Genomic DNA, 14,306 nt, shown 5'->3' with positions numbered 1-14,306 from the left:
ATATAGACAGCCCTTAATTCACTAGCCCTGCAAGCTGATGCAGATGGATGTATCATCAGTAGTGTATTTGGATGGACACAAATTACAGTTGTTCCAGAGAATAACAGAAGTAAGGAACGTTAAGACTACACAGCTTGGTGAAAATGATGTCATTGGAAATGAGGAAAGGCTTGTAATGCACAATGATAGGGAAGAAAATCAGCCACATCCTTTTTGACAGAATTGTGCTGGCATTTTCCTCGAAGTAATTTAGGGAAATCGGTGAAAACTTAAACCTGGATACTAATCCAATACTTTAATCACTGCACTGCCTCACTCAGTCCAGGAAATAAAAAATCTGTCTCATACACTAAAAAAAACCTATTGAACAACATTGTGCAAATGCATATACGTATTCAGTAGATGTTTTTAAACTAGCAACTCAAGTGTAGCCATAATGGGCTTGTTTACTCTTAAATGGAAGTATCTAGAAAATGAGATTGTGAATTTAAATTGAAGTAAATTCTTTCAGTTTAGTGGCATGGTACTGAAAGATATCTTATATCTCTAATATAAGTAGAGGTATTTCCAATATAAAGAGGTTTTTAAAAAGATTTCTTTGTAAATTATTTTGAATAACCTAAAAAGACCACATCCAGTGGCTGTGCAGAATGAGTTTAGTTACTTGGAAGAAATATAAATTTAATACTGAGTTCATGGATTTAGAGGAAAAAAATATGCTGATGGATTATCTTCCAAAACTAATTTGTCTCTAATTTTATCCTTCCATCTAACTGCCCACTTAATGTACATTTGGATCTTGTTCCTTTTGATGTTCCTGCAGTCAATGCTGTGTACAAATGTTTGACTTGTAAACAATTTAGGATTGTTAGCAAAAACTTTGTGTGGTTTATAATTTTTTGCTGATATTTGGAACCATACTTTACAGTTAATTTACTTCTGCCAATGTCATTTTCATTCACCAAAGTATCAAAGTTAACTAGCTGTGGGACATTTTTATTTCATTTTGTTTTATCAAAATATTCATTGTGGTTTCTTAGAGCGATATTAGCTTGAGTATATTTAATATTATGACTGAGCTGTTCAGGAATATGGTCTTCTCATGAATCTAGCCACTACTTTACCTATAATATTCAAGCAGCCCTTGTACAATCAGTTTTAACCAAGACTAATGAAATAGCCCCATCAGAACACAATACAAGGCTCTCAGTTACAATCTTCTGTTCCTCTTCATTCAAAACTCGAGGAAGGAAGGTAGATCAGGTTTAATGTCGTTTTGACATCGTGTTCATTAGAGACGGAGCACAACCTCAGACTGTGTCAATGATGAGGAAGGAAATCAGCCATGTCTTTTCAAAGGAACCATCTGTGTCAATGATGAGGAAGGAAATCAGCCATGTCTTTTCAAAGGAACCATCCTGGCATTTGGAGCAATGTAGGGAAATAACAGAAAACCTAAATCTGGATGGCCGGATGTGGGTTTCAACCGCCTCCCAATTCCAAGTCCAGTGTGCTAAACAATGTGCCACCTCACTCGGTTTCTAGCCCACCAATCCTTTGAATTTTTCATAATAAGAGTCTTCAAAAATATGTATATGGAAGTTTTGTGTGATCTATTTTAATAAATAATAACAATATGAAAAGGACGGATTGCCACTCACCACATAGAGAAAGCACTGAGTTGCCCCAATGGCCAGAGACAGCAGCCATGTATGTGTGAGCTATACTTGTGTGAAAGTGTGTGTGTTTTAGGAAATGGATAGGTTGCTACTCATTATAAAGATGACTTGTTGAGATGCAGACAGGCACAATCAAGAGGCTGTTACACATTACAGCTTTCATCCAAAGTCTTTGCTGATGAAGGCTTTGGTCAAAAGCTATAATGTGTAACAGTTTTTTCATAGTGCCTGTCTGCAACTCAACAGGTCATCTTTACCCTGAGGAGCAATCTATCCTTTTCCTAATATTGCTGATATTCCAACCTGGAGTTTACATTGTTTGATTTTGTGTGTGTGTTTTCTGCTTCAGAAGAAAGACTATTTCATCTGAAAGCTTAAATGTTAATAGCAGTTTTTCCTATTGTGCATGTCTGTGAATCAGCGGCTCCTCTGTGTGATGAGTAGCACTCTGTCCCTTTCATGTTGTTGTTATTCCAGCCTGGGCTTTCATTTGTTCTATTTTATTAAATGAAATTCTTCTGTGTTCAGCTATATCTAATATTTGCGACATGTTCCAATTAACTGCCTTTATTTTTGCTGTATATATGTAAAATATGTTATTGATTTCAGAGTTATATAACTCCATCTTCAGACATCCATATGACAATCCCATTAATTGACTGTGGAGTACAGCAAACAAGTCAAATGGCATACACATAAAATATGTATTGTGCAAGTTAAAAAAGGCATTATCAGCAGGTATATTGATGTTGAGAATCACATGTCTGTTATGATGTAATTAATATAATAGAGGAAAACATTCCACGCGGGAAAAATATATTTAAAAACAAAGATGATGTGACTTACCATACGAAAGCACTGGCAGGTCGACAGAAACACAAACAGACACATACATACACACAAAATTCAAGCTTTCGCAACAAACTGTTGCCTCATCAGGAAAGAGGGAAGGAGAGGGAAAGACGAAAGGAAGTGGGTTTTAAGGGAGAGGGTAAGGAGTCATTCCAATCCCGGGAGCGGAGAGACTTACCTTAGGGGGAAAAAAGGACGGGTATACACTCGCACACACACACATATCCATCCACACATATACAGACACAAGCAGACATATTTAAAGACCAAATATATGTCTGCTTGTGTCTGTATATGTGTGGATGGAGAGGTTTAGGAAATAGGGTAGATTTTGGAGAAGTCACCCAGACCTGTGGGCTTAATGGCCGAAAGCTATGATTGTGTGAATCTTTTTATTGTGCCTATCGCGACTCAGCATCTCCGCTATATGGTGAGTGGCAACTTTCCTTCTCTCGTATTATTACATACCATCCTGGATTTTCCATTGTTTTATTTTTGCCTACATATACTGTCACACCTTCATTTTCCTAAATAAAATTAGTAATAACTTAAAAAATTTGAATTTTAATTGTATTCAGCGACTGTTAATGCCAGACAGGCATACAAATCTAGACATCGTTATTCCTTTTTGTATTGTTGCTTTGACTTACGTATTTCATAGCACTGAGTTTGTCAGACAAGTGTATGTATCTCAACATCAGTAGATCTTGTTGGTAATGTCTTCTGTATTTAATTGCACGTAAAATATGCTTGAATAATATTTTCTATGGGTAAGCTATTTGATATGATCATTTCATTTAGTCCATACAACTGCACAGTCATAAGGATGTGTGAAGACAAAGTTAAATAACTCTGAAATAGGCTTACATTTTTTTGTTTTTGTTCTTTGGGTCCAACCTGGGACATATTACCATACTTTTTAGTGCTCAACCCAGAACATATTTTTGAAATTGCATAAAAGTCTTATTAGTTTACTGAAACATGAAACTTTATTTATTCAGTTTTATTTTTCACTAGACATACCTGTAGTCAGAAATTGTTTGTGTACAATGTGGGCTGAATTACCAATTCCTAAAATAGGTCTCTCTAAATAATTTTGAACTTTTCTGAGCGAGCAAATATTCATTCCCCTTCCGCTTCACACCACCAAAATTACTCTTAGTGTTATCAGCCGTACAGCAAAGTGTGTATTTCTTTATACACTGAAAAAAATACTGAGTCAATATCTGAGCATTTTCGCGTGACACTTCATCAAAATTTGAAAGTTTAACTTGAATTCTCTCTTCCAGACTGAAATATCGTACAACAATTCAGCACAAGTTTTACTTCACTTTGTTACTGTTTCATCCATCATTATTGTTACATAATTAATATGTTCCAAAGAACACAATACAGTAACAAATATAAGAGGCAAAATAATGTTAACAACGGCTGTTTCAGTTTTGGTCCCAGCAGATGAAAATTCTGGGTCTTATATTTTTTATGCCAGTTTAGATATACAGTCTGATATTTTGAAACTGAGTTAGCGTGTAGCAGTGTGGTATAAAAATGTAGTCTCTTTAGCAGCTCACTACAATTAGCAGTTGTTATATTTGGCTCTAAAAAATCTCTTTATGTTTGGTGAACCATTAGCATTAATAACACTCCTACATTCAGTTGTTTTCCTATGGTCTGTAATATCACCCTTTCCTTTATGTGTAATGGAAAATTCTCCAGTGCGGTAAGCACATTCATTGTTATTGTCATTACACAATTTCAAAAATTCGTGTTCCTGTTGCAAATCAACTTTAAACAAACACACTTCCTTTGTACCCATTCCTAAAAAATCAAACACAGAGCAAATAGAGATAAAGTGATGAAACATGTAGATGAGTTACTTCACGTACAAAAACAACATATACACATTGTCCCTATTGTGTTGCCAAATCATTAACAAGTCAAAAGTTGTGGCAGGGCTGTCAGCCACACCTGGACATTACTATGGATTGCACGAAGAGACCAGGACTGTCCTCACTAATCCCTGACATATGGTAAGCCAACTTTGAAATCAACAATATTTTGTGCATATAAGCTGCAAAAATAAAGAGAGCTGATTGTAATGTGTCAAACATATGTGCGTATATGGAATATTATGAAGGACTGGCTACTTTCCTTTGAATCTGGTTTCTTGATAATTGTTTTTGAGGAACACTGAAGTCTGTGGCATGGTTGATCATGTTCACCCCACAATCTAAAAAGACATAATCTCAAAACAGAAAATAGCATTCAATAATAAAACAAAAGGCGTGGGTCCAATCTGTCACTTCAGATTTTTGGACAAAGTGTTGTTAAGGTAACACATCAAGTATAATTCTATAACCTGTTTAACATAAACTACTTACAGATAAATTTTTGGCATCTTTTGCTGTTTTCAATAGATTCACTGTGTATGTTCTCAAAATGGCTGCGTTATGGGTTTCAACTCATGGACTTCTACCACAAATTATCATAAATATGTTATTCAACAACTTCAGAATTTGAAGTTTTAACACTGTTTACCCCTGTTGGTTCTGTTCACCTCTTTTCATGATATTAGAGATTGTTGCACATTATATTTACAGAAAATAAAGAAATTCACTTTAACCAGTGAAACATTGAAACTCTTGCGTACAGAATTCAGTGTCCTCTTTCATCTTACAGTAGCACTGAAACAGTGACACAAAATACCCTGTGTTAGGATCACCTTATGGCCTATAGGGTAGACATACTTGAAGGAAGGTTAAGGTTCAGTGTCCTATTGATAAGAATGTTGCTGTACATTGAACTCAAATTGGGGAGGAAGTTGGCTGTGTCCTTTACAAATGAAACATCCCTGCAATTGTCTTAAGAGACTAAGTAAACCACAGGAAATCTATGTCACAGTGTTTCGGCAGAGATTTCAACCTCCGTCTTTTAAATCCAAGTCCAGCGTCTTAAAACACTTCAGTCACTACAAGTACTTAAATTCCCTACAATGTTAATTACATTTAGCATGATGTTTTGTGACATCAAATATTTCCCAGTATCTCTGAAGTTAAAGAATAAAAAATATTTTTTACCTTAGATATTGTATCATTCTAAAACTTGATGAAGCTATACTAAAAACTCAGCCACTATTCTTACCCTGGGTAGAAATAACTGCTAGTTTCAAAGTGATCTTTCAGATTCTGGAATAATCTTTTGAAACAACTTTCCTCTCTATATGAGCTCTAGAAATTCAACATCCCAGATAATGACAGCATTCTATTACCCTGACTTTAGATGCAGTGTTAATTCCTAGAAAAGAGAGAGAGAGAGAGAGAGAAGCTGTAATCCATTAATGACAACTTCCAATTTACAAAAAATTTGTTGGGTATGCCCCTTATTTCAGGTCAGAATTTTATTCACATACTTGCAATAATACTTCACTAAAAAAGGACATTCTCAGGTGTAAATAAATGATCTTGATGAAACTTGGCTGGTATATAAAGAGGTCAAAATAATGGAATACATATTTTATTTATTTTTCCCAGCTTCACTTTTAAGGGGTAAGACACACCCCAAAACATAATTTGTCATATGAGATTTAAAGAGAGTATCTTTTGTTGCGAAAACTTGAATTTTGTGTGTATGTTTGTGTGTCTATCGACCTGCCAGCGCTTTCGTTCGGTAAGTCACCTCGTCTTTGTTTTTATATATATATATAAATAGAGGGAAACATTCCACGTGGGAAAAATTTATCAAAAAACATCCACACATATACAGACACAAGCAGACATATTTAAAGCCTTTTATATATATATATATATTTTACATACAAAAGTTGAAATGTAATTGACTTTCCTGAAAACTGTATAATGAACATTTTAACAATTTAAAATGTTGCAAAATACTCCACCACCATTAATTCATTTTGTTCATTTTGAAAAATGAAAACTTTTTTTCACAACATAAATTAAAAAAGCTTCCACATCACTTCCACCCATGTGTAATAAAGCTGGTTCCTGAAATACTTTTTCAGAAAAATAAGCTGCATACAATGTGCTGTCATAGTATTTTCAGCAAATCTAATGAAAATATCCAAATGTTCATTATTATACTAATTATTTGTTTTACATATTACAATTTTAAACATAGCTTTATTTTATAAATTCATGTTTCTTTTAAAATTTCTTAAACTTTCTTCATTTATTTATTTATTTTTTATTGTTTCACATATATGTAGTTTGTTAATTGAAAATAACAAGAAATGATTTTATGATACAAAATCACTGTAATAATGATTATTTGTAAAGAAATGCTTAAAACATACCATTTTTTGCATCATATTCATAAAATGAACGAAATTTCTTCACACAAAATGCACAGTACACAACACAGTATAAAACAAAATCCAGCAAAATTTGTAATTGTGGCGGGCGATCCTCTAAGCACAAAATACATTGTACGAGTCACATTTCAGTGTATTGAAAACCTTGATGAAGGAAACTGACCCCAAGAATGCAACAATAGTACAAATTTTTCTCGTGCACTTGGGAAGAAAACTTTTGTCAAATATCTTTTTATATGCTCAGACATTAGTTTACCAAATTTTGATGCTGTTGGAAGAACATTTGAGGCTTCAAAAAGAGATCTTGAATTCTCTGTCCAAATTCTCCATTAGCTTCTTTTAAAACTATTAAGGAGGGAGGGGGGAGTCAGTGAGAAATCTGTATTAAGTGTCATACATGGGATCTTGTTAATCTGGTGATCCCGAAAGCTCAATGGGACAGATATACCTGTTGGATGTATGCTGCTTCCGATGTTGGAAGAAGAGAAAATTTTCAGATCTATGAGAAGTTTTGCTGAATGATTATTGTGTCAGTGCCCACTTTAGAAACAATATACTCAAGCTTCAGTTCTCTTTGACAAGGTTTTCCAACGTAGTGAAATAATGGTGGTGCAAATGTGGATACTTGGAGGATTGTCCACCACAATTTCAGAATCCTGCCAAATTTTGTTTTATACTGTGTTATAAAATGTAAACTTTCATGGCTGGAATCGTCACAATTAATAAAATATTCTGGGCTATTACACTATGGTCGAAGGGATTTCACTTTAATACTTGACATTTCGTCCCCATCTGCGGAGGACATTTTCAAGGGGGATTGTAGCTTTGTTGAATGTCCAATGCACATTCTGGCTTGCTACTGTCCTAGGTCAGTAGCAAATCAGGGTGTGACTCAGACATTTGACAATGCTACAATCCCCTTTGAAAATGTCCTCCGCAGATGGGGACAAAACATCGGGTTTTAAAGTGAAATTTTTTCGACCAAGACATAATAGCCCAGAATATTTTATAAATTGTTATAATGTGTTGTTTGTCATTTGTATCATATGAAAAAATTTTGATCATTTTATGTGCATGGTATAAACAACATTAAGTTTTAAGCACTTCTTTACAGATAATCATTATTGTAATGATTTTATATTACTTGTCATATTGTTAATGTAGAAAAAAGGACACATGTGAAACAGTAAAGTAACAAAATTAATGAAATTAAAACATAAAATAATGGTTTAAAACATAAAACAAAAATAAGTAAAACAAATAATTAGAATAATCATGAATATTTGGATATTTGAATTAGGTATGTTGAAAATAATCTGACAGCATATTGTGTACAGCTTATTCTTTTAAAACAGTATTTCAGAAACAAGCTTTATTACATATTGATAGATGTGGCATGAAAGCTTCCTTAATTTATGTTGTGACAAATGTTTCATATTTCAAAATCAATTAATGGTGGTGGGGTATTTTGCAACATTTCACAGTATTTCAAAAGTTGATTATACAGTTTTTAATGATGTTAATTACATTTCAGCTTTTGTATGAAACACATTTTTTGTACATCTAGATTTCAAAGCTCTTCTCTCTAAATCTAATATACCAAATTATCTTCTAGTGTGTGTTTTACCCCTTCAAAGTGAAATTAAGAAAAACGAAAAATATATATTGCTTTATTTTGGCCCCTCTACATACACACCAAGTTTCATCAAGATTGTGTATTGTCACCTGGGAATGTCCCCTTGTAATCTGTCTCTATTTTTCTAATTTTCCTTTATTTGCTATAACAGAAGTCCAGGAAATTCACATTAGTTGAATGCTACTGTAATCCAGGATGTCAAGCTGAGTTATATTGTGGTTGTAATTCACTTGCAGATTATTTTCAAACATTACTTTTGTTTCCAAGTTAGAGTAGTTTTTTTGCTACTTCTTTTTTCGGACTTTGATCTGAGTCACAACTATGCCAGTTCCCCACATGTTCCTGCTGCCATGTACTACAGTTAAAAACTCCATGAACTGCCATTTAAATATTTAAAGTGAAAATGTTTCTTATCATGAAGTCTTCCTCTCTCATGCATACGAGGTTTGTCCGGAAAATATATATAAAAGTTGAATAATAACTTTATTTTACAATTATTCAGGTATTACAATATGGTCTCCTTCAAAGTACTCGCCCTGAGATGCAATACACTTCTGCCAACACCATTTCCACTGTTGATAACATTGCTGAAAGTCCTCAGTTGTGATGTTGTTCAGTTGCCGTGTCGTTTCCACCTTGATGGCTTCCACACCTCCCAAGTGCTGCCCCCGAAGCACCATTTTGCATTTCGGGAACATGAAGAAGTCACACAGGGCTAAATTGAGTGAGTAAGGCAGGTGGTCTGTCATGGTGATTGAGCTTCGGGCCAAAAACTCGCGTAAAATGAGCGACGTGTGAGCGGGCGCATTGTCATGATGAAGGATCCACCTGGCCCCTTTTGCCAACTCCGGTCGAACTCGGGCCACACAAGCTCTGAGAGTTGTCAGAACTTCAACGTAAAAATTTCTGGAGGGATAAATTCCTTGTGAACAATGCCCCTAGAATCAAAGAAAACAGTCAACATTGTCTTCACATTGGACCTTGATTTTCGCGACTTTTTTGTTCTCAGTTCTCCTGCTAGTTTCCATTCCTTGCTTTGAGATTTGAGCTCCACATCGAATTCGTAAAACCAGGACTCGACTCCAGTGATGACTCGGTTGAGAAAGTCCCCTCATGCCTCTGCTTCCAACCAATCCTCACAGCACTCAACCCTCTTTGCTTTCTGTTCTGGCGTCAAGAGCTTCGGTACGATTTTCTTCATGTCAAGGTTTTGTGTCAGGATTTCGTGAACAATTGTTTTGGGGATTGACAGCTCATCAGCAATCATTCTGACTGTCAATCTATGGTCTTTAAGAACACAAGCCCAAATTCATTCAACATTTGCATTGGAATTCGATGTCGACAGGCGTCCTGGGCGAGGGTCATCGTTCACTTCTTCTCGGCCATCCCGGAACCTTTTTAACCACTTGTTCACGGTTGGTTCCTTCAGAGAATTGTCTCCGTAAACCTGTTTCAAACACTCAAAAATCTCACGGCCATTCTTGCCTAGCTTTGCAAGAAACTTGATGTTGACGCGCTGTTCCTCAATCAGAGAGAGCTCCATGCCGATGGCAGGTGAAAAAGGGTAACTGTCAACAAGCTGCTGCACACTCCCACCTTCACGCAGAGTGCTCTGACTCAAACTGAGCATTGATAGGATTGATTACAGCAGTAGTCCCACCTGGCGGTGACTGCAACCTGTAACATAAAGACATTATTCAACTTTTATACTTATTTTCTGAACAAACCTCGTTAACAATTATTTCAGTTTGCCCAACTTGTATTTTGCCTAGATTCCCTTTTGGAAAATCTGGAGATTCCTTCTTTTCACACTAAATGTAAAATTTGAGCCATCATTATACCACCACCTTCATGATTATGCAACTTCCAATAGCTTAATAGGAGTGTGATATACATTCTAGAACAAAGTTGAAAGAAAATGTAGTGTGCCTACTGTCAATCCATCTGTTTCCCAAATTACAAAAGAATAACAATTATGTTTTAAACTTGTTACTAGTTGCTCTATTTAGTACGGTATATTCACTTTGTTATGTATAAACAAATAAAAACAGATGATAGGAAATTTATTCTCTTGAACAAAACCTGATAAAAACACTGGTTTTTGGAATCTGGGCTGTCTTCTTCAGACAGGAGAAAGAAAATGTCTTTTGGAAATAGGGGTATTCAGAGACTGGGAAGGGAGAAGCACAAGACAGCAGGTTGATTGATACAGCGAGTCAGCCCAAGAAGATGATCAACAATACGCGGCCAGTAAGAGAAGAATTTTAAAAATCTGAGATGTTGTACACCATAGATATAGATGAACAGTAACTGTAGTAAAGATAACAAGCAGAGAATTGAAGAAAGGATAAAAAGAAAATAAGAGGCAAAAAGGGTAAATAGGTATATAAGTAAATCAGAAGGATATGTAAACAAAAGCAGAAATGAAGGCAAATAGCAACAACAGAAAAGAAAGTAAATTGTCGTCAAGTGACTACTTGCATGAAATAGAGCAAACATATTCTTAGGGGCAAATTCCCATGTGTAAAGTAATGTTGTAATGAGGAAGACTAAAAGAAGCCATGTGGTGAAGCTAAATGTTTATTTTTGTCTCATGTGGAATGTTTGATTGTTTTAGGTGACTAGATATATTAACGCATGGAGCTCACTGTGAACCATTTAGAGGTAGTTAAGTTTTGTCCTTCATTTATTCACACATTGTGTTTTTTTAAATCCCATCATGAAAGGAGAGTCATTAGAAATGTGATACGGATTAGCTTACACCTTAATGTGCAGAAACACTCACCGCAGACAAAAATACACTAACAGCAAATTATGAAAATGTTAATCTACTACATGGTTAATTATGGAAATTATGTCTGAATTGCATATAAGGAAAATCAACCTGAAAAAAAGTAAAATTACAAGAAGGCCATTACTTATCACAAGGGGGTGAAATTCTAAGTACTACCAATAAAAACATAAAAGTAGAGACAACCTTTCGCTACTGTCAAAATTGTTGCTTCCTCAATTGGGAAGGAAAGAGGGTTTGAGTGGAAAGTTTAGAATGGAGAGGTGGATACCTAGACTCAAGGTTGCCTGGGACCGATCTTCTATGTGGACAAGGGGAGAATTGTTTTTTAATTTTTTAAATTGGTTTATACTTTTGTGTTTGTCATATTTTTTAATTGAATTAATGAGTAATACTTGTGAATTGAGTTGAGTTATTCTATGGAAGCTACTATTTCAGTGTCACTCTGGATCCAAATTGTCAAAATATCATTACTATGTTGACACCATCTAGTGATCTGACTTCTTGGAGTTGAGTAGGACTATCTCTAAGTGACCCACAGACAGATTCCAGTAAGAGGGCTCCACCCTGAATCATTTGGCTATCTCTTACTTGTTTTTATGTTTCTCTTTCAAAAATGAAATAGTCATCAGAAAATATGATACTGATTTAGGTTAGCTGAAGAAGGTAATTACTTTGCTATCCAGGAGAGGCTGGTTGAGGAAATGCTCAGCAGCAAATAGACCAAACATTTAATGTTTGTTTTAGATTTCCTTAGTACATAAATTTATTCTGATACCACTGAATGAAATGAAGTTTTCTTTATTCTTAATGGGAGTAGTTTTAATTTTTCAGCTTGTTGTCAATGATTTTATATTTCTCCTTATTTGCTTTACAATACAAGCATTAATCAGTACATAATTTCACTGGAGAAATTGAAAACTAGCTTTTGTTATTTAGTCATGCTAGTATATCCCAATCTGAGAAATAAATGGGTGTAAGTTCAGTTTCCACAATCTCAGCTTAGACTGTATTGGAGTAAGACCCATACATTGCTTTATTTGTGTTTAAAAGGCACCAGTCATGGTCTTGCACAGGGCTAATTTAGGTAGTGTTACATGGACATGGACCCATTTAACACTGCCTAAATTAGCCGTCTGCTAGAGCATGACTAGCATATTTCACCCATGAATAAATCATTGTATGAATCTGACAAATAAGGTCTGAAGTTGAAATTGAACTTTCCCATTTACCTCTCAGGCAAGGATATCTAACATCCTTTACTGACAATCATGTTAGGAAATGGTAGATTGCTACTTACAATATAGAGGAGATGTTGAATTGCAGACAGGTACAACGGAAAGACAGCTATACATTTGAGCTTTTGGCAAAAAGGCTTTCTTCTAAAGTAGAAACACACACACATGCACATGCACACAAGTACAACTCACAGACTTACGACTATTGCCTCTGGCCACTGAGTCTGAGTCTGGCCTCAATGGCCAGAGACAGTGGCCATATGTTTGTGAATTGTGCATATGTGTTTGTTTTTTCTACTTTAGAATCAGGCTTTTTTGTCAAAAGCTCAAAGGTGTAGCTGTCTTTTTGTTGTGCCTGCCTTCATCTCAGTGCCTCCTCTATATGGTGAGCAACAGTCAATCCTTTTAGTAATAGTGTCGTTATTCTTTCCTGGATTTCCCATCCTATACTGAAATATTTTTTCCTTATTTTGTCAAAAACAACAATCTCATTTACACAATTACTGTTATAATTATAAGAAAGACCACAACTTACCTTACTTTGTATACATGACAAAGTTTTACTTAGCAGATATACAATTTTCACTGACTTAATTTTTAATTACATGATACAGAGAAATAGGTTATTTCTGTTTTGCTAAAACTGATAGATAGTATTGATATTCTGTCAGCAAACAAGCAACATGCATGTTTAACCTCCATTGGTGTCACAACATACAATATTTTCATATTTTGTTGGAAGAACATGAAGCTGCCAACTCTTTTCACAATGAACAGAGATTTAATGACATCAAAGGTACTTGCCACCAGTCTCCAATATATAAAAACAATAAATTTAGTTATGTTGCCCATCAGGCCTTTTTTAAAAATAACCATTAATTTTCATGTTTTGTCCATATTAATAAAGACACAGCTGAAATTTACGTTTCTAGTAATAGAACATAGCAAGTGCTAAGTCAGCATATACACAGTGCTTGTAAGTCATGTATTTAATTATTAAAATGGATTGCATGCGTTGGAATGCCAGGCAGTGAAGACCCAGTACAATAATTTCTCTGAGAGTGCACACATGAAGCGGGTGATTTCCACAAATTGCTGAGATGCAATCCTTTGTCTCAGTTTTGTGCCAATACTTTGGAAGTATGTTACTGTATAGACTATACATAAATGTTACAGAATGTCATTTGGGGATTTCTGGAGCAGAGGACGCTATAACATCGTCACTGTTTCTTTAAAATCAACAGATCTGTTTTCTCAGAAATTAAAATGAAAAACATGAACATTGTTGTAGTTTGGGTTTGCACACTGATGTAGTAATAATATGCCATGTGACAAAAGGAACATTTGGAGAAAGAATTTTCCAAAAGCCAGGAGTGCTTGTACTAAGACAGGAGGACTGATCCTGCACTTGTAGATGACATCCATATACAGGAAATATTAAGAGGAGTTTAAAGAAGTTAGCAATGCAATGTTGAAGACAATCTTTTAAAATCTAGAGAGTTAGGAATAGTAGGGGGAGTATTTGTCAAGTAAGACACAGGGGAAAAAAGAAACATGAAAAAAAGAAGCATTGCAGTGGATCGAATTAAGCAGCAAGTAACGCAAAATTCTGAGAAGTGTGCTTCTTTCACTTGTCTGCTTTACTGCTGTAGGAACTCATGAGCATTAAGAGCTCAGCTGCCACAAGTGGAGGAAGCAGTCTTTTCACAGAAGTATAGTTAGTGGATTCTGTTTTTGGGAGAAGTAAATCAGATCTTCCAACTAGTGTGCCCCCTACATTTAT

At 35.1% G+C, this 14,306-nt stretch overlaps 1 protein-coding gene across 1 annotated transcript in view; it reads left to right on the top strand.

Moving 5' to 3' along the window:
• Positions 1–14,306, top strand: part of LOC124613827 (titin) — a 524,266-nt gene that overhangs the window by 256,771 nt on the left and 253,189 nt on the right. The window contains exons 93-105 of the mRNA XM_047142550.1: positions 26–148; positions 512–523; positions 639–747; positions 929–1,031; positions 1,113–1,254; positions 2,289–2,345; positions 3,110–3,217; positions 4,115–4,251; positions 4,617–4,693; positions 4,915–5,026; positions 5,920–5,978; positions 13,174–13,319; positions 14,176–14,235. Coding sequence (XP_046998506.1) covers positions 26–148; positions 512–523; positions 639–747; positions 929–1,031; positions 1,113–1,254; positions 2,289–2,345; positions 3,110–3,217; positions 4,115–4,251; positions 4,617–4,693; positions 4,915–5,026; positions 5,920–5,978; positions 13,174–13,319; positions 14,176–14,235 — 1,245 coding nt within the window. The remainder of the gene's footprint in view (positions 1–25; positions 149–511; positions 524–638; positions 748–928; positions 1,032–1,112; positions 1,255–2,288; positions 2,346–3,109; positions 3,218–4,114; positions 4,252–4,616; positions 4,694–4,914; positions 5,027–5,919; positions 5,979–13,173; positions 13,320–14,175; positions 14,236–14,306) is intronic.

The sequence above is a fragment of the Schistocerca americana genome, chromosome 4, assembly GCF_021461395.2.
Source record: "Schistocerca americana isolate TAMUIC-IGC-003095 chromosome 4, iqSchAmer2.1, whole genome shotgun sequence".
Taxonomy (NCBI): Eukaryota; Metazoa; Arthropoda; class Insecta; order Orthoptera; family Acrididae; genus Schistocerca; species Schistocerca americana.
Note: the sequence above shows the minus strand (reverse complement) of the source record. Positions and strands in the feature narration are given on the sequence as shown.